Below are 25744 nucleotides of genomic sequence, written 5' to 3'. Positions count from 1 at the left end.
GAAAGCAGGCAGGCTGGCAGGATTTGCACCAAGTCAGTAGCTGCTGCTCTGTTCTTGCTTTTTGAGGCTCTTCAAGGTCCGTCTTCTTCTATCAAGTCAGCAGGATCTGATTTCCTGGTACCAGGGGCTCCCATAAATACTGGATTTAGGGCGTTAGGGAAGTGTAGGGTAGTAGCCAACGGGCTACGTACGCCTGGGGTCACTACGCCCCCTATAGGACCATTTCCTGTGGGAATTGGGCATAACCCTATCCCAGAGTTCCTTATTCTGCCATCAGCTAGATGGCAGACTTTTAATATTCGTGCCCACATCAGGTTAGCCCAGCTTAGGGGTGGAACTAGCCTGAGGGTGAACACGCCTCTATGACTACTAATTTTCCGGCCAGTCCACACGTCAAATGGACCATGGCCTGGGGGGATTGGCATCATTTTACATCTGAGAGGAGCCAGATTCACATACCAAAGATGGGGGCTCTTTGAAGACTCCTGTCTTAAAATGCTAATTTACAGATCATCCTGCTGGAGGGGGGTAAATGGATAACATACGTGTATTTGTAAAGCGCTTATTCACCCAAGGGTATCTTGAGATGAATAACACGTGTATATTGTTACCCAACTCAATGGTAACTAATTTTATCGACCTCGGAAGGGTGAAAGGCTGAGTGGACCTGCCGGGATTTGAAACTGTGACCATGAGATCGAACACAGGCCCCTACAGTGGATGCATTAGTGCACTAAGCCTGGACACCCCACAGTGTCCACATTTATGGAACCCCCAACGTGTGTTGTGTGAGCCAGTGTCCTGTGTTATTATCGTTGGGGACACTTGGACTCAATATTAATTTTAAAGTCCTTCTTCTAAATGAAATTCCCGGTCTCCTTCTAGGGAGTGTAGGGTAGTAGCCAAGGGGCTACGTGCCACTGGGGTCACTACACCCCTATATAACCTCTTCCTGTGGGAAGTGGGCATAAGCCTGGCCAAGGGTTCCTAAGTTTGCCATCACAAAGATGGCAGACTTCTGATTTTTGTATTCTCTTCAGCTATCCCACCTTAGGGGTGGCGCTAGCCTGAAGATGAACACGCTTAAGACTTCTAATTCAAATGGGCCTTGAATGGGGTGGGGGACGGCACTCTTTCCAGTGAGGAAAGCCAGATTTGTATACCAAAAGCGATGGGCTCTTTGAAGTTTCCTACCTTGGAATGCTAATTTATAGCCCATCCTGTGGAAGGGGGTGTAAACACCATCTGCCCGTGCAGGCTTTGTTTCTGATCTCCTGGGAGAAAAGGCCCTCACCCCTGGGGGTCAGAAACTCGTCTGTGGTGGCAGGTTAGTTAGGACCAGTCAGTCCGCGCACTAGTAATTGAATAGGTTTTCAGGGGGCTCCCTTGAGGTGCCTTCTGAGTGAATGTATTAAAAAAACCATCACTGGAATCAGTGTGGGCTTATTAATATGAGATGTTTGATACCAAACATCAGTGGTTTCAGTGAAGCCATAATGTAGCTGTGGAAGTCGTTGTTGACCAGTACCCAGCACATGAACTTAAAATGCCTTTCCTTATCACTTGTACTGGCAGTAATTGAACTAGCCAGCACAGATATATCTGTTCATGCATATATGTCCACACATATAGTATTGTGCACCTCACCTTAGGGCTATAAGGCCTGATGTAGGGGTGACTTATCAATACGGCATGCAGTCTCTAAAGTCATGGCACACAGGGCTGTGTGCCATATTGTGTTTTCACTTTTGCTTGCACCAGGCCACAAAGCCTGCAGTAGCAGTCTGTGTTTGGTGAGGGGTCCCTTAGGGCGGCACAATACATGCTGCAGCCCTTAGGGACCCTCTTTAGCCTCCTTGCCCTAGGTACCAGGGGTACCACTTACTAAGGACTTACAGGGAGTGCTAATGTTGTTGCCAATTGGGGAAACAATTGTGCAGTTTTGGAAAAGAGATCAGGCACTGGGGACCTGGTTAGCAGGAACTCAGTGCACTTTCAGTGAAAGTAGCATCGAATACCAGGCAAAAAGAAGGGTGACCATGTCAAAAAGGGGCACTTTCCTACAGCTGATCAAAAGTGCAACAGGCAGTACACGCAAGCCGTTCTTTCACTCGATAATCTGGGATTCACCATAAATGCCACTAAATACAATCTTGAGCGTCTTCAAATTCAGCCCTTTTTAGGGTCTAATCTGAATGCACTTACCACCAAAGCCTAGCACAGTCATCAAAGCGTACAAACATTCTAGCAGCTCCTGACTCTTTTTCAGCGACATCGTCAACTCACAGAACAGTGATACAAGCCTTCTTCCATTTAGGATAACATAGGCCTGGTAAGGACAGACCTCATGAACACCATGTACTACTTGCAGAAGCAGGGCGACACACACTCCCTACAGCTTTCAGCTCTGGCACAGCACATTTGCCATTAGGCGATTCGCCTTCGGATACACCTCCTTGCGGAGTACCTCCCCGGAGTGGACAACGAATTTGCTGACCTGCTCAGCACAACCCATTAACAAGAGCACGAGTAGAAACTCCACCTTCAAGTCCTACTCTCGTCATTAGGGAGTCCACGATGTAGACCCTTCGCCACTCTAGAAAATGCAAAATGTCAAAACTTCACCTCAAGGTTTCCACACGCTGAGTCGATGGGCAATGCTCTATGGATGAACTGTTCAAGGATCTTTACCTGTGCTTTTCTTCCTCTCCCACATATCGCGTACATGGCCAGGAAGCTACGGCTAACATCACTCACCCGTATCCTTTTGGTTCCCATGTGGGCTAGACAGGCCTGGTTCTCAAAGCTCCTTGAAATCTCAGCTGTCCCCCATGAGAAGCTCCCCAACCTTCTCCCTCAGAACCAAGGCACTGTCAGGCACCCAGACCCCAAGCAACACAATCTAGCAATATGGCTCCTGAAATCCTAGAGTTTGGGTACCTTAATATACCTCAGGAATGAATGGATACTAATTTAATTTAATTTCTAATTTAAAATACTTCTAAAGCGCAGCATACACCTTGCGGTTTCTTGGCGCTGGGGGGATCGGCAACTGAGGGGGAAAGACCCGGGAGAGGTGAAGGGAATTTTGAGGGAGTTTAAGTGAGGAAAGCCTGGCTGAAGAGGAACGTTTTCAGATCTCTACGAAAGGGGAGATACTGAGTGGCAGAGCGGAGATGGTCAGGGAGTGAATTCCAGAAGGTTGGAGCCAGGGTGGAGAAATTAGCCCCGCCCCACTTTTTGCGAGTGAAGCGAGGGATCTGGAGGAGGGACTTGGAGGAAGACCGAAGTTCTCTTACGGGTACATAAGACTTGATTAGTGAGGAAATGAAGGCGGGGGCAGTGCCCTGGCGGGCCTGGAAGACCATGCAGCCGATCTTGAATAGGGCCCGTTCCTTTATAGGGAGCCAGTGAAGCTCCCTGAGAAGAGGGGTGGAGTGGTGATACCGAGGGAGACCGTACACCAGCCGGGCTGCTTGGTTCTGGACGGTCTGGAGTCTACGCAGACTGTATGCGGGGATACCGTGGTAAAGAGCGTTAGCGTAGTCCAGTTTCGATATCACAAGTGCGGCCATAATGATCTTAAGTGCTTGGGGGGAAAAAAAGCGGGAGACAGTGCGGATAGTGCGGAGAGAGAGGAAGCAGGAGGACACCACAGAACTGATTTGTGAATGGAGGGTGAGTTGGCTGTTTATTTTGACACCAAGGGTTTTGACCGTGGTGGAGGGGGTCGGTGCAGAGCCAAGGAAGGGGGGCCAGAAGAGAGAGTTCCAGGGACTGGACGAATCACCAGTGAGAACCAACTCGGTTTTATCCGGGTTCAGCTTAAGGTGGTTGTGGTTCATCCAGTCCCTGATAAATGTCATAGTTGACTGGAAATTAGAGACCGAGAGAGGAGAAGGGGACAGATCAAAGATGAGCTGGAGGTCATCCGCGTAATTATAGACGGTGACCTCCAGCTGCTGTAGTGCAAAGATGAGAGGAAAGATATAAAGGTTGAAAAGTAAGGGGGAGAGAGAGGATCCCTGGGGGACACCACAGGTGACAGGGAGGGGAGTGGCCGTGAAGTCGCCTAGCCGGACCGCCTGAGTGCGTTCCCTCAGAAAGGAGGAGAGCCAGATCAAAGCTGATCCCCCGATGCCGGCCGCCTTGACACGGGTGAGTAAGATGGTGTGGTCCACCGTGTCAAAGGCGGCGGAGAGATCAAGGAGGACCAGTGCCTGGTGTTTGTTTTCATCCATACCCTTTCTGAGTTTGTCCAAGACTGAGACCACGACTGACTCGGTCGAATGCCTGGGACGGAACCCGGCTTGGCGGGATGCCAGTCCCCCATTTGCCTCAACATGGGTGCTGAGCACCGCGGTAACATGGCGTTCCATCACCTTGCCCAGAAAGGGTAGCAGGGAGATGGGGCGATAGTTGGCCGAGATAGAAGAGTCAGCGCCAGGTTTTTTCAGGATGGGCACTATGGTAGCTGCCTTGAGCGCAGTGGGCACTACGCCCTGTGCCAGGGAGCTGTTGAGGAAGGCAATGGGGGGGTCAGGGCAGCTGGAGTAGATTTGCTGCAGGACTCGTGCTGGGCAGACGTCCGCTGGAGACCCCGACTTCACTTTAGGGAGTATCTCCAAAAAAGAGTCCTGAGTGAGGGGGGGGATGGAGGTAAGCAGGTAGGGGAGGGGAGGGGGGGAGGGATCGACGAAGGCGGAAGAAGGTAGAGGGATATTGAGCTTGATGGTTGCTATTTTATCTAAGAAATAAGTATTAAGCTGGTCGCAGAGAGGTTGGGAGGGAGGGATATTGGGCGAGGTTCGGTCTGAGAATGCCAGGTCATTCACTATCCCGAAGATTTCCCTGGGTTTATTTTGAACAGAAGTAATTTTTGACGAAAAGTAGGTGGTCTTAGCAGCCAGGATTGCTGTTTTGTATTTGTCCAGTGCTGAAATGAAGTGGGTTTTTGATAAGGGATTGTAATTTTTCCTCCATTGCCTCTCTGCCCGTCAGGCGCTCGGTTTGAGGTCTTTTAGGTGGTCATTGAACCATCTATTAGAGTCCTTTGGTCGGCGGATGGAGATGCGGCGTAGGGGCGCCACAGAGTCGCAGCCTTCAGCCAGCCAGGTGTTAATGGCCTTGGCTTGAGAGGTAGATGGTAAGCCAACAAGAGTAGGGGTAGAGTCGCGGAGCATGGAGGTCAAGGAGGGGTAATCCAGTCTATTCCAGTTCCGTGCCCAGATGTTTTTGGCATGCGGAGTTTTAGGCATCACGTTACAGGGAATAGAGAAGGAGATGAGGGCATGGTCGGACCATGGGCACGGCGAGGCGGTGGCCGAGGCCACGGGACCAAACCTGGTCCAGTGTGTGCCCATGGGAGTGGGTGGGAACGGATATGTGCGACACGAAATTAAGGGATGAAAGGCAATCTGTAAACTCTTTTGAGGCTGAGCACTCGTGTGGGTCAGAGGGCCAGTAATTAAAGTCCCCTAGCACCAAGACCGAGGCGTAGTTGACCACCAAGATGGCCAACAGGTCTTGAAAGGCCGGCAAGAATGCGGGCGAGGGCTGGGGAGGCCGGTACATTAATAGGCAGGTGATGGGGGGGGAAAATGAAAGAGAGCGGACTACCAGGAAGTCAGCAGGGGGAATGGGGGGGGAGGGAAGTGATTGGAAGTTCAGCTCGGACCGAGCGATCAGGGCGACCCCACCGACTGCCTTGCCTGCCGGCCGGTCGGCTCGCAGGGCCACATAGGAGGGGGGTAGGGTGGCCAGGAGAACGGGGAGGGAAGTGTCACAATACCAAGTTTCGGTCAGGAGCAGTAGGTCAGGTTTCTCAGAGTCGAGTAAGACGAACAGCTCATGGTGGTGCTTGACCGCTGACCTGGTGTTGAGTAAAAAGACAGACAATGCTGGCGAGCGGGGGAGGAGGTCGGGGGGAAGGGGGCAGGGTGACAGGGGGGCATGTAACGGGGGGTGAGGGGCTGTGGGGGAAGAGGAGGCCAGGCCTAGAGAGGAGATCAGTCTGCGGATGGGATCCGGGAGTAGCCATTGACCTTGAAGAGTAATTAGATCCTTGGAGGAGTAGGATGTAGTTTTGGAATGGAGTCGTGCCCCTAGCCCCGTCCGGCCGCGGACGGGCGCAGACGGGCTTGCCTTAGGCGCGCCTTCGGCGCGCAAACGTCGCGCCCGCTGCGCTCGTCCACTGCGCGTCCGACCAAGACACATGCTTTATGCCGCTGATCGGGAGGTTGGAGGGGGTGTGGCCAGCCGAGGGGGCGTGTCTCGCCTCGCCCTCGTGAATGGCGTCCGAATGAGGGGGTCGTTGCAGCGAGGAGCGCTGTTTGTGAAAGCCCAGGTACAGGTTTAAAAACAAGGTATCACACACAATAGCTAAAAACAATTTGTCCCCTGCTCCCGGCTTTTCGCCTCAGGAGCCAATCATAAGTGCGGCGCTTGGCGTTTGGCGCGCTCTATTTGTCTGTTTTCCTGGCGGGGGGGGGCGTGGCCAGCCGAGGGGGCGTGTCTCGCCTCGCCCTCGTGAATGGCGTCCGAATGAGGGGGTCGTTGCAGCGAGGAGCGCTGTTTGTGAAAGCCCAGGTACAGGTTTAAAAACAAGGTATCACACACGGTACACAGATCCACTACTTGCAAATTCAATGCCGCTCAGTGGGAGAGGTTTGTCAAATACTGCATCTCTTAGACCCCCCCCCCCCCCCCCCCCCCTCCCTATGGCTACAGTCCAGAATATTGTCTGGTATGTCCTTCATGTACGGTAATCAGGCCTTGCCAATACCTTTGTATGCCTTCAATGGGCTGCGGCCACAATGTGCAGGCTGAGCAGAGAACACTGTTCACTATTCAGAATCCCTATCATCAAGGCTTTTGCGGAAGGACTCAAGAGACACCCCACCAAGCGTTCTGCCTGCCCCAGTCTGGAACCTTAATGATAACCTCACTAGACTTATCAGCCTTCCATTTGAACCAAAGCACTCTTGCCGTCTACTGTTCCTGTCTCTAAAGGTCACCTTTCTGGTCTCAATTTCTTTCTTAAGGCGCATTATTGAGCTACAGGCTCTCACACTAGAATAGCCTTTTTTCCATGTCCACATGCAAAGGGTGGTCCGTAGGACTAACACAAAGTGGTATCCCCTTTTCACCTTAACAGACTGTCATGCCCCATGCATGTTTTCCCTTAACCAGCCTCAGTAGCTGAAATACACACTTAACGTTAAACTTACCATCTGGTACTACATTGATTCGACCAAACCCATACGCAGGACTCAGCAACTCTTTGTTGCTTTCAAGTGCATCAGGAACTGTTAGGGCATGAAAACCTTGCCTGCCCCGCCAAGGCCACATTCCACCCATAAACATGTAGCTACTATCGCTTTCCTCTGGAATATTCCGATAGCTGACATTAGCAAACCAGCTACCTGCTCAACCCCACATACCTACATGAAACACTATGATGTGGATGTCCTAGCATGCCAACAAGCTATGGTTGGCTAAATAGTCTTAAGGACTCTGTTTCAAACATCAGTACCAAGCACTGGCTGACTACTGCATAGGGGAGCACTGCTATGCAGTCTGCTGAGCATGTCTATCTACAGCCACACAATCTATAAATGGACTATGTTAATTACCCTGTAAGCATCCTTTCTTAGAGCTTTGTGCAGTAGATTGACATGCACCCACCCGCCTCCCACTAGCCAGTGGTTGTATTAGACACTTTTTCTTTTCACCATTGATTCTCAATCCTTTCTACACAAGTTCACACATGGTCCAACTTACTGCTCCATCTGTATGCTAACTTGCTGTGTGAAAAACATTCTAACGACTGAGCTGGTGCTCATGTGCGTTTCCAACTCGGGGAAGAGTTCTATATAGTGACTCAGAAGACTTCCTTGAAGAAAAACCAGCTGCAAATGTCTGAGCCCAACACTAGATGGCAGAAATGCACAGAACATGTGAATCTACAGCACTACAATCTACGACTAGACTTTTACAGGGTAACTCACATATTGCTTTAAGAATAAGGTTACATGTATTTTACTTTCAAGTGAGGTTAAATGCCATTAATCACACTTAAGGTTGTTTTTTCTTCTTTTTCTTACAGCGAAAAATGATTATTGATGATGAATTAGAGTTTTGTGGCGAAGAGCTTCTGTCCGGTGTTTTGAAGTGTAAGGTAAGTTACCTGTTTCCAACTTGTGCTGTTATCCTTGCTTTTGTGCTCATCACTGCGGTGGTGTCAGATTGTGATGTTGTTTCAGTTTGTATTGATATAGTTTAACATCTACAATTAGAATTAAAACCAAGCTTACCAGGAACATGTAATGAAAAGCCTGTTTTGTTCTTCCCTTAAAAAGCAAACATGGGGAAAGTGTGGCCGTCTCATTAGAGAGGAATTTGACACTTTCACTGTAGGGCAGCAGGCTCCTCTGGAGTTCCGCAAAACAGCCTAGTGGTACAATCTGATGTGTAAGGTTTCAGGAATCTTTGGGGGGGCGCTAGAGAGCCCGGAGCAAGATGGCCGCACTTTAATGCAGCTCTGCAGGTCGAGAATACCATCCGCCTAACATCCGCTATATCTGGCACCATCCACGGCTGACTATGACAAGCATCGCTCCTGTGACATAGAGGACTGATTTGCGGTTGTCAAATTGGATATTTATCACCCCTAACAGCCTAATCTCCGCCAAGTCTCCGCTCGACACAAGATGGCGGCCCCGGTGAACACTAGCTGCTGATCTCCACTTCCCGACGCTGTGACTGCTTTGCGGGGAGCCTGCCCGGCGAAACTGCCCTCCCTACCAGATAACCAACCGTCGGCGCATAGTAGGATGGCTTTGAGCTGCACCCCGCTGTCCAAGAGGCGCGTTGGGCTGCCGGCCTTTTCACGATCCGGACTGTTGAGGTGAGGCGTTCGCTGTGCGGCCCCTACCTGTTGCTGCGGATGTGGATCTAGGCCCGCGCTGGCTATCTGGAGATGGCGACCCCATGAGTAGTGCACCCCTGCGCCATACACAAGCTGCTGTCCTCCGGGGGCCCGTATTGCTTCACTGCGCCGCCTGTGACTCCCGGACGTCTGTGTGCAGTGGCTCCTGTTTTTAGGCCCAGACGCCGGTGGCTGCCGCGTCCCAGATCCGCAGCGTGGTCCCCCCCGGCGTGACAACTGCAGCTCTGACTGCATGCGGCCCACAGTTTGCTTACTGCTCGGTGGACTCCTTCACTATAAAATAATCACTACGCACTGGCTGACATTGTGGTTGGGTGAGTGCTGCTTATACATTGGCTACAATACCATTGCGGCCTTCGGCGCCAACTGCACGCCTTCCTGCTTCCTCACAACGTATTGTAAAATCATATACAGAGTTCGTTGGGGGCCTGGGGGTGCCGCTGGTTGGACTTCCGTAGCTGCAAGTGCTGGTACCTGCATTGTATCTTTGGCAGCGGTGTTCACAATTCAAACCACCTCACGAGCGGACAAACGATTTTCTCTGGCTATAGCGACAGCACCTGGTATCATTACTGTCTATCTGCCTCCAACGCAGGCACATCTGGTACGCTGCTAGCTCTTGCGGCCCACATCGTGCCCTTCCACTGCAGTAGGCTGTGTGAATAGCACTAGGTTGGGGCTATCTGTGCTATCATTGACCTACCTCTGGACGGACCTGTCCATTGTGCTCTGCTCTTCGTGTGGCACCCCAGTCACCTACGTCTGGCAGATACAGGCATTTCATTATGGAGCGGACAGACAAGCAGCAGAGCAAGTTGCACTTTGAAGTCAAGAAGCACACAAAATCGCAAACCCCGAACGCCTCGGACACTGATCCTGATCCCGAATCTGGTACGACTACAAAATTGGAATGCATGACGTTAACCATGCAACAAAGGTTGCAGTCCATCGACGCCAAAATCGATCACCTCAACTTACGTATGGACAGCATGGCAACTACGATCGACAAACATGGTTCGCAGATCGCTGAGGCGGAACAGCGCATCTCGACTGCAGAGGATCGCTTGGAGGGCGTCAGTGCGTCGTGTACCAACATGGAGAAGCTGTTGGAGGTAATCAGGGCTAAGATTGAAGATATCGAAGCTCACTCCTGCCGGAACAACCTCTGAATAACTGGTATTTCGGAGAGCACCGGGGCCATGGAGATTTATGTCGAAACTCTACTCACAACCCTTATGTCGAAACGCTACTCACAACCCTGCTGGGAGCAGAACACTTCTCAAAGGTGCTCATAGTTGAAAGGGCTTACCGCTCCTCCGATCCCTGGTGCCCCGCCTCGTCCCATAATTGCCAGACTCTTCAACTACCGTGACCGTGACACAGCACTTCGTTTGGCTAGAGAAAAGTGCAAGCTTGACTACCAAGGAATGAAGATGGAACTTTTTACTGACTTCACTGGCAGTGCAACGGGCTCGCCGTGAATTTCAAGCAGTCAAAAAGAAATTGCAGGCTTTACACATTCAATATGCCATGCTTTACCCTGTCCGTCTGCGGATTCAACATGCTGGGAAGCGCTTCAATATACCTGGCGGCTTGAGCGACAGGAGACACTGCGAGAGAGGGGTGTGGACTCCAACTCTGAGGGATGAGCACGTGAGACTTTACTGATCATTGTAACTGATGTACTGTCATTCCTACCCAAGGCATGTATTAGATTTGATCTATCTCTGATTGAGGTGTAGCTCCTGAACTAAGATGGACTTTTGTAAAATGTTCCAATTTGATAAGACAATTGCCCTTTTTTGCATAACATTTGTGTGTAACGTATGTTCCTGGCTAGGTACACAAACTGGTTGATTGATACTGACATGACGAGTGCTATTTGTTATGTGCCTTGCCAGCTGACAGTAGGCCATGGACTGGTTAGCCTAACTCTACCTATCTCGACCCACCCTGTTATACGGGGGGCCGTGGGCTACTAGCGATCCCCAGTATGGGAATTCCCCAAAATGTTATGTTACTTCCTTGGGCCCTGTTTGATGCCCCTGCAGGGCTCTTGTTTCCTGTTTTTCCTTTCATGATATGCGACTCATGGATGCTACTGATTAATTACTGTTTTGTTCTATGGGGGGTTAATTTACGGCATGATTCTAATGCTCTAGTGGGTGGGGGGATTCGTTGGGGGACACTTTTCTATTGCGACAGCTTTGGTAATGGCATGTTGACAGGTATTGAAATGTACGACTCATATTTCCTCAACAGTGACGCAGACTGTATCATCAAACTCTACAGACATGGCTGACTCAAAATGCCCCACCATATCTCTGATAATTTGGAATGTAAGGGGGCTTAATAATGCTAAAAAAGTACGACAGGTGATTTCTTATCTTGACTGGCACCATATTCAAATTGCCTTGTTGCAGGAGACACATCTTACCAAACGGACAGTCTCACACATAGCCACTAGATGGGCGGGAGTACGGTTAGCTGCCTCCTACTCCTCATATGCGCGGGGAGTTATGATTCTTGTAAATAAAGGTATCCCCTTTGTACCATTACATGTCAATGAGGATGAGGAAGGGCGATATATTATAGTACAGGGCACACTTTATAACACACAGCTAGCAATTGTGAACCTGTATGGACCTAACGTAGACGACCCTGCATTTTTTGACACATTATGGAATAAGCTCTGCAAATTATCCTCCTCAGCTCTTATTTGTGGGGGCGATTTTAATGTGGGTTTAGATCCTACAATAGATCGGGCGACTATGGCAGATCCCCCCCTCCCCGGAAAGCTTCTATGTCAGTGCGTGATGGAATGTGAACGTTAGGCCTCACAGATATCTGGAGATTGAGACACTCCACCACTAGAGAGGGTACATGTCTCTCATATGCACGACAGTCCTGGTCACGCATAGACTACTGGCTGGGCACACAGGATGTTTGCACATGGACTACACAGGTCAAACACTTACCTCGAACACTATCGGATCATTCTCCAGTAGTTCTTAACATGTCTTTGCCCTCTCATACTCCTCCTTTTCAATGGTGACTGCAATCGCCCTCGTTACTAGACCAGGTCTTTAAAAAAGGGATTCATGGGGCCATATCTGATTACTTTTCACTTAATACTGGATCGGTCCAAACTATAGAGACACTTTAGGAGGCTTTCAAAGTTACAATTCGAGGGGCATGAATAGGTCTCCAAGCCAGGGTTCTGAAATCTGTACGTCGCACCATGACTGCACTTGAGCGCGAGTTATGTGACCTGGAATGCAAATATGGCGAACAGGCAGACCCCAATACTCTGGCGCTTATCAAAAAGAAAATCCTAGAATACAATGAAGTAGCTGATCAAGAGGTCAACCATCTATTGCGCCGGTACAAAGTACGTTATTATGGTGAGGGGGGCCGGCCGGGCAGAACATTAGCTAGCCGCGTCCTGGAACCTCACACTCAGGCACCTATGGTTCAGGTGATCATTGCTGATGAAGGTACGCAATACGACACACCTGTTATACTGAAAACATTTGCGGATTATTACGCCGGGATGTACGCTCATCGGCCAACTGCTGATGAACTCCAGCAGTATCTTGATGATATTGGTTTAGTGTGGTTATAACGCAGACAACAAGAGTTCTTGATGCATCCGCTCACGTTGGGCGAGGTGCGGGACGCAATTATCGCTTTGCCTAACATGAAATCTGCGGGCACCGATGGGCTGCCAGCCGAGTTTTACAAAGAATACATTGACCAATTGGCCCCATGCCTTCTTCAATTATATGAAGAAGCATACGAGTCTAAATGTCTAACGCCACCCTTACACAAAGCACTAGTGGTCATGCTCTTGAAACCTGATAAGCCGCCTGAGAGGTGCGATTCTTATCGGCCCCTATCTCTGATTAACACAGATGTAAAAATATTAGCTAAAGTATTAGCCACCAGGCTGAAACTACTTTTACCCGTTATGGTGCTCCCTGACCAATCGGGGTTTATCCCCACCCGCTCTACATCACATAATCTGCGTACGCTTTTTGCGACAATGCATGTGTTGGAGCCCACTCAGCCGGCAGTGGCGGTGCTTCTTGATGCCGCCAAAGCCTTTGACTCGATCTCCTAGTCATATATGTTTACCATTTTACATCGCATGGATGTCCCATTCGTTTTTACTAATTGGATAAAATTGCTATATATCAATCCTGTAGCACGGGTTAGAGTCAACGGGCAGATATCGGAGAAAATTCATATACACCGTGGCACACGACAAGGGTGTCCGTTGTCACCTCTGTTGTTCGCTCTCGTACTCGATCCCTTAGCTTGTACTTTAAGGCAGCGCCATGCTCAGACCGCGTTACGATTTTTACAACATCCTCTTGCAGTCTCCATGTATGCAGACGACATGGTGCTGTATGTTCGCGAACCGGTAAACTATTTTGCACTACGTATACGAAGTATGTCCGATTCGAACGTTTTTCAGGACTGGGCGTCAACTGGTCTAAATCAGTTGTATTGTGGATTGTACACGTCAGTTTGACATGGAATACCCCCTTAACATGGTGCACAGACACTGTAAAATACTTGGGAATATGGCTCCACAGGGATCCGCAGACTGTTGTACAGTCCAATTATGGCACTGCCATCACGCGACTCGAGGGACAAGTGAGTCGTTGGATCAAGATGCCCCTGTCATTTGCGGATCGAATAGCGTTCATGAAAATGGTAATCCTTCCGCACTTCTTGTATCTTTTTTTAAACATTTCGGTGCACTTCACGCAGCACTCTTTTGATAAGCTTCGCTCCCTTCTGGTCACACTCGCTTGGGGAGGTAAAAAACCCCCGGCTCAAGTGGGAGGTTATCACCCTTCCTTACGATCAGGGAGGGTTTGCAGCGCCTGACTTCCATCTATATTATCTCTGCGCGCAGGCGCATTACGCCTACTACTGGCAGCACGACCCAGCATACATACCGCATGTGGCAGTGGAGGCGGGTGCTGTGCACCCCATACCGCTTAAAACCATGATCATCAACAGGCACTCAGTATTTGAAAAGGGCGAGTTCGACACTGTGCAAGCCACATCTAGGGCATGGCACAAACTGGGCAAATGTGCACAAACATTGCCGCAATACGCGTCTGACATGCCACTATTGCATCACTCAGAGCTTTCGGTCACTGGGGAGATTGGCACACTGCGGACACTCAAAGATATGGAGATGTCAACAATGGAGGATGTGTTCCCTGGAGGCCAATTCATAACTTCTGATAGCATAAGCGCCCGGGGCACTGTCACCGCCATGCACCTCTTTGTCTATACTAGGCTGCACTCTGCAATGCGTGCACTTTATCCTCAATTTCCTACTGAACCACAGACACTTGAAGCACTACAACTTATATATACTATCACCTCCAAAGCCAAGCTAGTCACTAGACTTTACCAGGCATCACGGAGAGATGTAACTGCCGGGGGCGCATCTGCGTTGGATAAGTGGAATGCCATGCTGCCTGATTCGCTGTCTGAAGATGATTGGTTCATCAGTTGCCACTTAACGGGTCAGCTGACGGCGAATGGCAATTTCCGGGTTAGTGCAATTTAAATATCTACATCAGATGTACTACACCCCAGCTCAGCTTATAAATATGGGTTGCGGGAGGCTGACAATTGTAAACGCTGTGGTGCGCCTGGTGCCAACTTATATCATTTAGCTTTGGAGTGCCCAAAAGTGCATGAATATTGGAGATCAGTAATGTAATGTAATGTGTTTTTGTAAAGCGCACTGCTGCCCTTAGGCGTCGTGGCACACACATTCTACGCCTGATGGTTGAGGAATCTGTTGAATGCAGCCCACAAGTGTGCCTGCTGGGTGTCCTCTTTAAGATTAAGGCGTCCAATAAGAAGTTTGTAGCCATAGCACTATTGTTGGCTAAACGCAGGGTCTCCATATGCTGGGGGGGCAGGCTTGCTCCTACCACTAAACTATGGTTGCAAGATCTGACTTATAGTCGAGATCAGCTCACATGCTATGCAGAGGAACTACCTACAACATGTAAACCACGGGACATCTGGAGGCCACTCACGTCTTACCTACTATCGATACCTAACATCTGATGTCCCTTATGTTTTGTAAGAACTCATCACTGGCTACTGCCGCACACTGCACTTTTAATCGCTGCCCTGTCTGTATGACCCTGCGCTATTGAGTTGTGCAATGCTGTGATCTGTTAAATGTGATGATCTGATCTGTCCATGCTGTACCAATGCTTTGATCTGGATCCTGGTCTGTTGTTCATTACTTTTGAAAATGCATAAATAAAAAATAAAAATAAAAAAGTTTCAGGAATCTTTTATGTTTGCAGCTTTTAAACCAACAATTTTTAGACCAATGTGCTCGCGACCGCGCAGCGGACGCGCGCAGCGGGCGTGCCGCTGGTGCGCCTAAGGCAAGCCCGTCTGTGCCCGTCCACGCCTGAACGGGACCAGGGGCCAGAAACCCTGGGGCAATATGGAGTGAAGCAAGGATTAGGTACTCCAAAGAGAAATTACTCGGATTGCGTACATCTGCCAGCACTGTATGCAAACATAGCATGAATGTTGATAACATGGCATCAACATGTATACACTGTAAAGCAACACTTCTACATAGTACATCTACTATTAAGGAATCTAAAATACAATTGGCTCTATTAAACTGTAGGTCAATGGCCAAACACAAGCATGAGATCTATGATCTCCTCACTGAAAAACAAATTGATGCATTGTTTTTGACCGAGACATGGCTTAATGAAAATCGACACCTGGCGTAATAGATGCAATCCCGACTGACCATCGCATAGTAAGGCAGGATAGAGAGGGCCAAAGAGGCGGGGGGGATCGCCATAATCTATAAAGATGACATGAAATGCGAGGTCAAACAAGCAGGCCTAGACAATTGTGAGGCCTTCTTTTTCACTCTGTCCACTGTAGAGGGCAACACTATGACCGGAGTTCTTATCCATCGCCCACCTGGCCAGATAGCGCAGTTTGTGGCTAGTCTGGAGGACAAGTTAGTACACCCAGCCCTGAGACACAATAAATTCCTGATATTGGGGGACCTAAATATACACTTCGATGACACTGATAACCAAGAAATAAGTGCAATTTATAAGGATATGCTCACACTAAACTTAACGCAGAGAGTACAAACACACCAAGGAGGCCACATATTAGATCCGATTTTCACAAACTCCGAGGAGGTTGAAATAGGAGCTCCCTGGCCAGTCCCATGGTCAGACCACTATGTAGTCCCGTTCACAGTGCCATCGCAGAGAAGGAGGGCTCAACTTTCTAAAGAGGTACTCGCCACTAGAAAGTGGAAAAAATGTAACCCCACATCCTTCACATAAGCACTGGGTTAACGTTAAACAATAATACTAACATAGCCAACGATCAGATAGAGGCGTGGATCACTAATACTCTAGACAAAGTTGCACCTTGGAACACAAGAATCCCCAAAAGAGATAAGGCAACAGCACCATGGTTCAATGATGAACTACGAAAGGTAAAAAAAAATGTAAAAAAGCAGAACGAATATGGAGGAAAACCTATTGTAATAGGTTAAAATAAGAATACAATAAGGATCTATAAGTTTATCACTCGCTGATTAAAAAAACTAGATGTGAATTCTATTCGGATAAAATAGAAAAAGCCAATAACTCTCACAAAGAAATGTTAACAATCTTGAAGTCCCTCAAAAATCAAGATGATAAAAGAGTTACCACCTCCTCTAAAGAGATCTGCAATGAAGTGGCTGATTTCTTTGCCAACAAAGTAACTAAGATATACGCGTCCTTTCCAACTGAGGCACAGTTGGGCAGCAATCGGACCACTGGCAATCATGGGAAGTTTGTCGGAGTAACACTGAATGAATTTAAAACACAGGAGAGGGAAGAACTAATAGCCAAAATTAAAGGAATAAAATCGGGCTCACCCCGGGACCCGGCACGACCAGAAAGAGTAATGGTAGGGATAGACATGATCTTGGCGTACATCACCAAACTGATCCTCCGCTCCTTCTGGACTGGGACAGTTCCTATAAGATGGAAACAGGCCATCGTTAAACCACTTAGGAAGAAACCCTCGCTTGATTTCACGGTACTAGATAACCTACGTCCCATCTCACTACTTCCATTCATGGCAAAAATCGCAGAAAAGATCACTAATAAACAACTGGTGGATCACATTAACGCTAACGACCTATTTCACCCCTCTCAATCAGGTTTTAGAAAGGCGCACTCCACAGAATCAGCCCTACTAATGGCAACTGAGACCTTAAGAAAATATGCGGATGAAGGGAAGACAGCTGCGCTGATCCTGTTGGATCTCAGCGCAGCATTTGACACCGTCTCACACCCTCTGCTACTGCATAGACTAGAGGCTTGTGGCATCAGGAGCAATGCCCTCAAATGGCTGACTTCTTTGCTATCCGAACGGAGCTTTTAAGTGCCCCCACTTTCACATGTATCTGACAGCCACCCGTTATTGCAAGGGGTCCCTCAGGGATCTATTCTAAGCCCCACCCTGTTCACCATGTATGTGGGACCACTAGCAGATTGTGTACAAAAACATGATGTATCGATTGTATCTTATGCAGACGATATGCAACTATTAGTTATGTTATCCCAAAATAGAGAACAGACAGCGATCCGCTTTACAAAAGGCTTAGAGGAAGTTGCAGTCTGGATGACAAATCACTGCCTCAAACTATACGGGAATAAGACCGAGGTATTAGTTGTTGGAAAGACACCCACCATATGGTCATCTGCGTGGTGGCCTGAAACACTTGGACAAGTCCCCCTCCCTAAAACAGAAGTAAAGAATCTTGGAATCTGGGTCGATTCCAAACTGTCCTTTGACAGCCAGATCCATAAGGTTGTGGGAAAGTGTTACGGAGCAATGAAAACCCTGAGGAAGGTTATAGATCTGCTTCCATCAAAAGCCAGGAGAACCATAGTCCATGCAGTAATCACCTCTCAACCAAACTAAGGAAACGTACTATATCTGGGTGCCTCCAAAAAAGGACTAACTAAATTACAAAGGGTTCAAAATGCAGCGGCACGCATGGTCGTTGGCCTCCCAAGGAGAACGAATACAAAGAAGGCCTTAACGACCCTACACTGGCTGCCAGTAGAGAAGAGAATCATATTCAAGGCAATGTGCTACTGTCATCGCATACTCGCACACAAAAGCCCTCGATACCTTCAAACACTACTGACAAGATATACCCCTGGACGTAACCGACGATCCAGGGATATGGCCTTACTGACTGTCCCTAGAATATTTCGAGCCAGACTGGGGGCCCGCTACTTCAAGTACCTGGCAGCCAAACTATGGAACAGCTTGCCAATCGCCATGAGAACAGAACCTAGCGAAAACATCTTTTGTTGAACTCTGAAGACATGGCTGTTTCCCAAAATAGATTACTGAACGGCTCTTGCTGCTATATAGGTACAGCTGTCTACTCTTTTAGGTGTCTCAGTGCGGGGACACACCGGTGGTGTAACCAGGCGCTCTATAAATGAATAAATATATACAAATATAAATATAAACTTTAAAAGTGTAATTTGTTAGAGTTGACTGTGTAGATGTGCTTAGGCATCGTTCTGCTGGCTCAGCTGAGCCTGTTTACAAAGATGTTTGCAGATCCTTCTGACTTAGGCTCCTAAGCCAGAAAGAGGAGCAGGTGAAATGCATCCACTCTGACCTTATTTAGACTCCTTCAGATGGTTCCCGGGGTCCCCTAAAGCTAAGTAGTCGTTCCTCTTTTTGCTTAAGAGGCTCACAGTAGAATACATCGGAGAGGATACTGGAGTACCAGTCTCGAGTTAAACCATAGCAATTGTTCTGAAAGGTCTTCTAAATGCATCCCGTCGAGAAACTCTGCAGAGGGTAACATTACCACCTTCACTGAAGCCTCTAGTATAGCAGCAAGAAAGTGCAACGCAGCTTCTGCTGCCTCACTGTTGCAGACTTCCATTTTATTTCAAGCCCTGCAATCTTACACTCTGTCTAGACTTCCTTCAGGTATGTTTGGTAAAATGTATTATGTTACGTTATTAATAACTTGAGCTTGGCAAATAATAGTTTTTAAAGTAATGGCTCCGTGATCAAACCAGGCATTAAAAGTGACTGTCTGAGGATACTTACCCCATGGTTCAGGCTAAGTATGTTAAGTCAAGAGTGACACCTGCCTTAAATTCATCCAACACCTGATATTCCTATGTGTCCAGCAAGAAGCACTGATGCCCAATGGGTATCCTAATACTGTTGTGGTCTGTAGATATTTATCAACATGATCTTAGGATCTTAAACTCTGTCCACTTTCCTGTGAGAAATTGATATCCTTTAAGTCCTTGCCACAGTATACAATTCTCATTTATTGCTACCCATGAAAATATTTACTTTTATTGGCACACAAGTTCTCATCTCACTTACAAGACCAATATGACTGTCCAAACTGAGCTCTACATGCACACTGACTTTGTTTGACTCCTGTACTGACATACACTGTTCTCCACTGGAAGCATTCCTCCTGTTCAAACATGCCAGTAGGCTTTATTTGGCTAAATTGTATTAAGAACTGTGGGAAGCTGTGATTCTGTTGCAGTAACCACCCCATACCTTTTTGCCAGATTTCTGATGCACCTTGACTTGATGTGCCTTGGGTCCCTGCCAATCAGGTTCCCAGGGCATGTGTTCTTTCCCAAAACTGTACCTTTGTAACTCCAATTGGCAACACTCTGGACACCTGTAAGTCCCTTGTAAAAGGTACCATGGGTACCAAGGGCACTGTGACCAGTGAAGGCCTCTAAGGGCTGCAGCACATATTGTGCCACTCTTAGAGGTCCTGTACCTCAAGACACACACACTGCCATTGCAGGCTGTGTGTCATGGTGCAGAGAAAAGTGAAGAGTCGACATGGCACACATACCTGTGTGTCATGCCTGCAACCCACTACCTATGGTATAGGTAAGCCACCCCTCTAGCTGGGTGCACTGTACCACTGGTGAGGGTACTGTTGCATGAGCACTGTACCCCTGCAGTGTCTAAGTCCATTCTGAGACATTGTAAGTCCAATAAAGCCATAAAACAGTATATAGTCTGGGAGTTTGTCATTACAAACTCCACTGCACCATAATAGCTTTACTGAATTCTGGGAAGTTTGTTATCAAAATTCTCAGCATAATAAACCCACACTGATGCCATTGTGTGATTTATTATACAGTGCACACAGAGGGAATCTTAGGGATGCCCCCTGAAAAACGACCAGCCTCTGGTGGGTTCCCTGAGTAGTATACACCAGCCTGCCACCTCAAGACATGTTTCTGGACCCCTGGTGTGGGAGCCTTCCCTTCCTGAACCCAGAAACAAAGCCTGTCCTGGGCAGAGGTGGTCACACCTCCCCCAAGCCAGGAAAAGCCATTAGTGGCAGGGGAGCTTCAAAGGCCATGGCGCCTTTGTAGTGCAACCCCCAGCCTCTCCTGCTATCAGGAGCAGACCCCATTCCTGTCTCCCCTCCTTTTTGGAGGGGGTAGGCGAGACAGGCAGGAAAAATTAGCACAGTCCAGAAGGTGTGCCCACCTCCGCCAACCCCACCCCTCAGGTGGACGAGGTGAGGTGAAGCCCACTTTTCAGTGCCAGCCGTTTTGCAGATGGCATGCACTCTCCAATCAGGATTAGGGATTGTGCCCACTCCCCCACATGGGGTGAGTACTCCAAGGATGTAGTCACCCTAAGGTCAGTAGCCCATTGGCTACTAATCTCGAGACCCCTAAAACGCCCCCTAAATATAGTACTTAGGGGGCAGCCCTGAACCAAGAAGACAGATTCCCACAACCTACGAAGAAGGACGAAAGAAGACGCCCAGCAGAGGAGACTGCAGAGAAGACCTGATTTGGCCTCAGCCCTACCGGCCTGTCTCCAGAGATCATGTGCCAAAAGATCGACTTGTCCTGCAGCCAGCGACCTCCAGAACTCCTGGGAGGACTGACTGCCTTCAACAACGACCGGATCTCCTGTGACCCCCCACTCGGCTCCCTTCAAACATGTAGTAAAAATGATCCTAATGAACAAGTTCTTGCCTTAAATGATCATAGATCGTCTGCTTTCTCAAAGATCCATACTACACTCTTTTTGGCCTAACAATTGTAAAGCGCAGGGTTGTATGTTATACCCACTTAAGCATTGTTTGTTCTCATCCGGGTACATTGTTCTCATTCAGTTTTGTTATTCTCTGTTACCCCCTCGTAATCTCCCCTCTTACTATGTTCTTCCCTTCCATGATGTGAAGCGCTCTGGTTCCTTTCAAGGTCATGTTCGCGCTATACAATATTTTATAAAAAAATAAATAAACAGCAGCTCTGTTCAAATGAAACAGCCAAGAAAGAGCCTGCTGAGGACAAATATACCCGACGCCTGGAACCACCAATGCACCCAACCCCTACGGCCTGAGTCCGAGTGGCCCACTGGTCCCAGCGAGGTCCACCAGTGATCCAGAGTCCGAGTCCACCGTCAGTTGACCCCTCCAGGACTCCCCGACGTCATCTGCAGCCCCTGCATGGAGCCCCCCCCCCCCCCCACTCCCCCCTCCCTCCGCCCAACCACGAGTGGCTGGTAAGGTGAAATCCGACCTCAAAAGACACCCCTGCATAAACCCGCCCTGCGTCAAGGAGAAGAGCACCTGAGCTGCACCTACTTTCCAGAGACCTCCAACTTACCTGCCCAGCTGTTGGTTCCTCCCAGAAGACTTTCTAGACCGAGTCTGCAGCCAAAACCAGCAACTCCTATTAAAAACAACTGGGCACCCAACGGCAAAACAGCACCCTGCACCCGGCTGCTCCTGTGCCGCTGTGGGTGCACTTTGTGTGCTAAATCCGATCCCCCTGTGCCCTGAGCCTAACACCATGAGCTTTGCTCCCATAACCTTGTGGCCTGCTCGTGAGCAGCCACCAACTGTAGGCCCCTTGTCCCCCATTGGATAACATTGGGCCTAAGCACGCGGCCTCCCTAGTGCTGTTGAGAGCGCTTTGAGAGTGCATCCTCGACCCTGGGGGAACCCTCGTTCTAACCCCAGAAACCCAACTCCCAAAACCAAGTACTTACCTATAAACCGTTAACTTAATTTCCTCCCTTAGAATTGCATTGACTGCTTTCTTGTGAAAATTGTTGTGTGGAGTTAGTTTGTATGAAACCCTAAAAAACTGCAAATGTACAAAAACTGAATTATCTACCTTTTCTCTAGGAAATGTTTGTGTGATATCTAGGCATATCACACGGAGTAGAAAAAGTAACCTAAAAAGTAATCTGAAAAGTACTGTACAAAGTAATTTTGACTGTTGACTTATCTGTAAACAAAGCAATTTCATCCAACTGCATTTCAATTGTATTTCAACTGCAATATACCTGCAAAGTATTATTTCACTTACCCGCACCAGGCCTGGCTTGGTTCTAGAAATAAAATAACTAATATCTTTATACAAAGTAATTGGTCGGAGTTCAGTCTTTGAGTGTCTGACATAATTTCTTGCCTGAGTGTGTACAATAAATGCTTAACACTACCCTCTGATGCCTTATTGCTCGCCCACACTACCACAAATAGAGAGTAAAGTATTACCTACTTTTACCTTGTCTTCCTTTGGGGTTCCACTGGACTCTGCACACTATACCTTACTTTGGTATGGTATATACTGAGCCAGCTTCCTACAAGAACTGTGTTCCAAACATCAGCATCATCTGCTTGTTAACCACAGTTGCGGAGAAAACTGTGTTAGTCTTTGCAGAGCATGTGTATGTACAACCGCACAGGCTATGATTAGAAAATTATACTTACCCTTTAACCATCTGTTCATAGCATGTAGAACCCCTCTATGCCCAATGTTGTTATCATTGATGTTGACCACTTGCAACTGAACTTGGACTGGACTTTGACTTTTATTGGCCTTCTCCTGAACGGTCCTGGGGACCTTAGAAGTGTATTCCTGTGGTTGTTTGAGCACCAGAAGAAAGTTTGGAAGCTTTTTAACAAAATTCTTTCAGAAATCTAGAGGGAAAAAAGTATCCGACTGTTCCATAAGGTCTGCATGAATTTCAGCTTCGTCCGGTGCAAGGATCACACCACTGCGTAAGAAATGGCTGAGTCGTATTCGCGATGGAACACTTTTTGCAAGAGAGCTCCAGCAGGACCAACCTGTTTCAAGTATCCAACATTCGGTTCCACGGCAGCAGCTACAATTTCAGCAGCAGCTCATTCAAGGAGGATTTTGCCTTTCAAAAAGTAACTAAGCCCCTTTCTGCTTGACAACTTTTTCAAACTTTTTGACATCCAGACTTTCACTTCGACCAATCCAATTGGTGTATTCGACCAAGGCTCCAATTGGTGTATCCGACCAAGGCTCCATGGCAGTGTGCATCAAATTGTGCCTAGATCCCAGTTTACTGCTTCCATTTACTCTCATTGGAGCTTTGCACTTTTTGGCGCTATTTTGATGAGAATCTTTAAAACAATCATATCTCCAGTTCCCCTTATTGGGGTTTTGTCCCAATGGGGTAAAAGGTTTCTGAAGCAACCCTACCCAGATTTTTAGCAGTTCTTGTTTGCTTACTGCAAGTAATCCCACAATGCTCCTCACTTACTATATCCAAAATGGGGAAACCCTTCTCCCCTTGTGCCTAGCGAGAGATGTGTCCAGGGTATTAAGCAAACCCATCTTCTCTGTGGTCACTCAAAACCAGACCTGGAGGTAGCTTTCCTCCCACTGGGTTTGGTGCCAGCCAGACTAGGGGCAAAAACTGGGGCCTTTCCAGGTGTCCCCTAACATTTATTTGCAACAAGGCAGGCCTCTTTGAAGTTAATTAAGCTCTTGGGCCCACCCCAACCAGTCTTGCTTGGGGAAGAAAAGACCTCCCCTCAGAGGCCGTTGTACCTGCTTTTGGTGCAGTTTTCACGCCTAATTCAGACCCAGGACTGGCTATGCAGTTGCTGGAGAGTTATTGGGCTAAGGTAAAAAAATAATTTTTAAAAAGTCAGTACAGCGAGAAAACAATAATACTAAAGGGGGATTCCTTCATTTAAATGTAAAATATTGGGAGCGGGGCATGCAAGCGCCCTCTCTTCGAACCAGGAATTGGCCCTGGGGACCTCATCCCCCAGAGCCTATCCAATTTCATGTAAAATAAGTAAAAAAACAATTGGTGCGAGGGTGCCCCCGTCCTGAGCCATACATTGTAGTGTCCTCTGCATCCCATTCCCCAGGACAGTGCTGTGTTCCTGCGTGTGAAAGCACAGGCAGTGAGCACTACATTGCTCCCACCGGAGCTGAGAACAGGAAGGTACCCGCCCGGCGGGAGATCAAATCCACCTCCCTGCCTGCACTGTTGTGAGCAGGGAGCACAGGACTGATACCGGCCCTCTCCCTACCTCTCCCACCCTCCCTGACAGGAGCAGAAGTAAAGCCTGCTCCTGTCGGGTGGGAGCACCAAAAAATGGAAATGGCTGCTGCCTGGGGGTCTTGGGCCTCTCCCTGCTGCACCCAACCAGAGGCAGTGTTGTGGGGGCCCTGGTGGAACTAGGGCACCCACCTAAAAAACAAAATGGTTGGTTTCCTCCAGCACCCAGGATGTGTGCTGACTGCGAGGCTGCAGGAGCCTTCAGCCTTCCCCCGCGTCCCCCATTACATAAAAATGAGTTGTGGGTGACCCGGGAGGTACTCACTCTTAAATTCAAAGTTTATTGTTAATGATCAGTTAATAAAAACCATTGCGTATAAACACGTAAAACAATTTACTTCAATCATAGTCTATGAAGGCATACAAAATTCATTTGTAATAAGCGAACATTAAAATGTTCCACTATTTCGCTATATTTTTTATCATAACATAAAAAGGAAGACCAGATGCATTTCACTTCATGTAAAATGTTCCAAGGGAAAGATCAATCAGGTCCTTAAAGGAGCGGGCAAATGGTGACACGAAGACTTCAATTCATGAGACAATGAAGGGAATATGAACCAGCGTTATAAGGCTCGGCTATAATTACGTTGTTGAATACTGAAAGATAACATGTATCGAGCGAAAGTTTCAAGTAAAATCACGATTTTAGCTTAAAGTGTTGGCATGATGATGTCCCTTTAGCAGGCAGTTCAGAAGGAGGTGGTGGGGGTTGAAATGCAGCCTTGTAAGCCAAGTTGTTGGTCCATGCAGGCCCAAGCTAGGCGGGTTCTGTATATGTAGGAGGCTGGTTCTGTATATGATATTATCACTAGGTGGTAATACCATGCACAGTGTCTAGGGGTTCCCAAAAAGTGTACAGGGCTCAATGTAAAACCCAAAGTGCTCTAATAGTGGTAGTGTGGGCGAGCAGCCTTAGGCCTAACACAGAGGAGTGTAAGACATTTATTGCACACACATGATCAATAATGGACACATAACTCAAGAAGGAGATCCAGACCTATTTTATAAAATTTTACTTTATTTTAAGACTCAAGTTTTTGTGATAAGGTAAGTACGTTTTTAATCAAAAATACTTTTCACTTTCAAAAATCAACTTTTTTACACTGTTATCCAATGGGAAAAGAAATACCTCAGACCTCCCTGGCCTGCCAATATGTTGTGATGGCGGCGGGAACGATTAAGGCGGTCACGTGCCTCTACAGGAGCATTACCCATAGTCTGAGGCAGCCCCTGACGACCCTGCGTCTCAAATGGGAAGAGGATTTGGGCGAACCCATTAAAGAGAAGTCATGGGGGGAATTGGTAGAACGG

General features: G+C 48.1%; 1 protein-coding gene across 2 annotated transcripts in view; it reads left to right on the top strand.

Moving 5' to 3' along the window:
• The window catches only part of LOC146813792 (cap-specific mRNA (nucleoside-2'-O-)-methyltransferase 1-like), a 946504-nt gene that overhangs the window by 294327 nt on the left and 626433 nt on the right, over positions 1 to 25744 (top strand). For both annotated transcript variants that reach the window (XM_085610255.1, XM_085610254.1), the window contains one exon: positions 8108 to 8179. In XM_085610255.1, coding sequence (XP_085466381.1) covers positions 8108 to 8179 — 72 coding nt within the window. The remainder of the gene's footprint in view (positions 1 to 8107; positions 8180 to 25744) is intronic.

Source organism: Triturus cristatus, chromosome 6, assembly GCF_964204655.1.
Source record: "Triturus cristatus chromosome 6, aTriCri1.1, whole genome shotgun sequence".
In the NCBI taxonomy this organism is placed as follows: domain Eukaryota; kingdom Metazoa; phylum Chordata; class Amphibia; order Caudata; family Salamandridae; genus Triturus; species Triturus cristatus.
The sequence above is the reverse complement of the archived record's forward strand: the minus strand, read 5'-3'. Positions and strand labels throughout refer to the sequence as shown.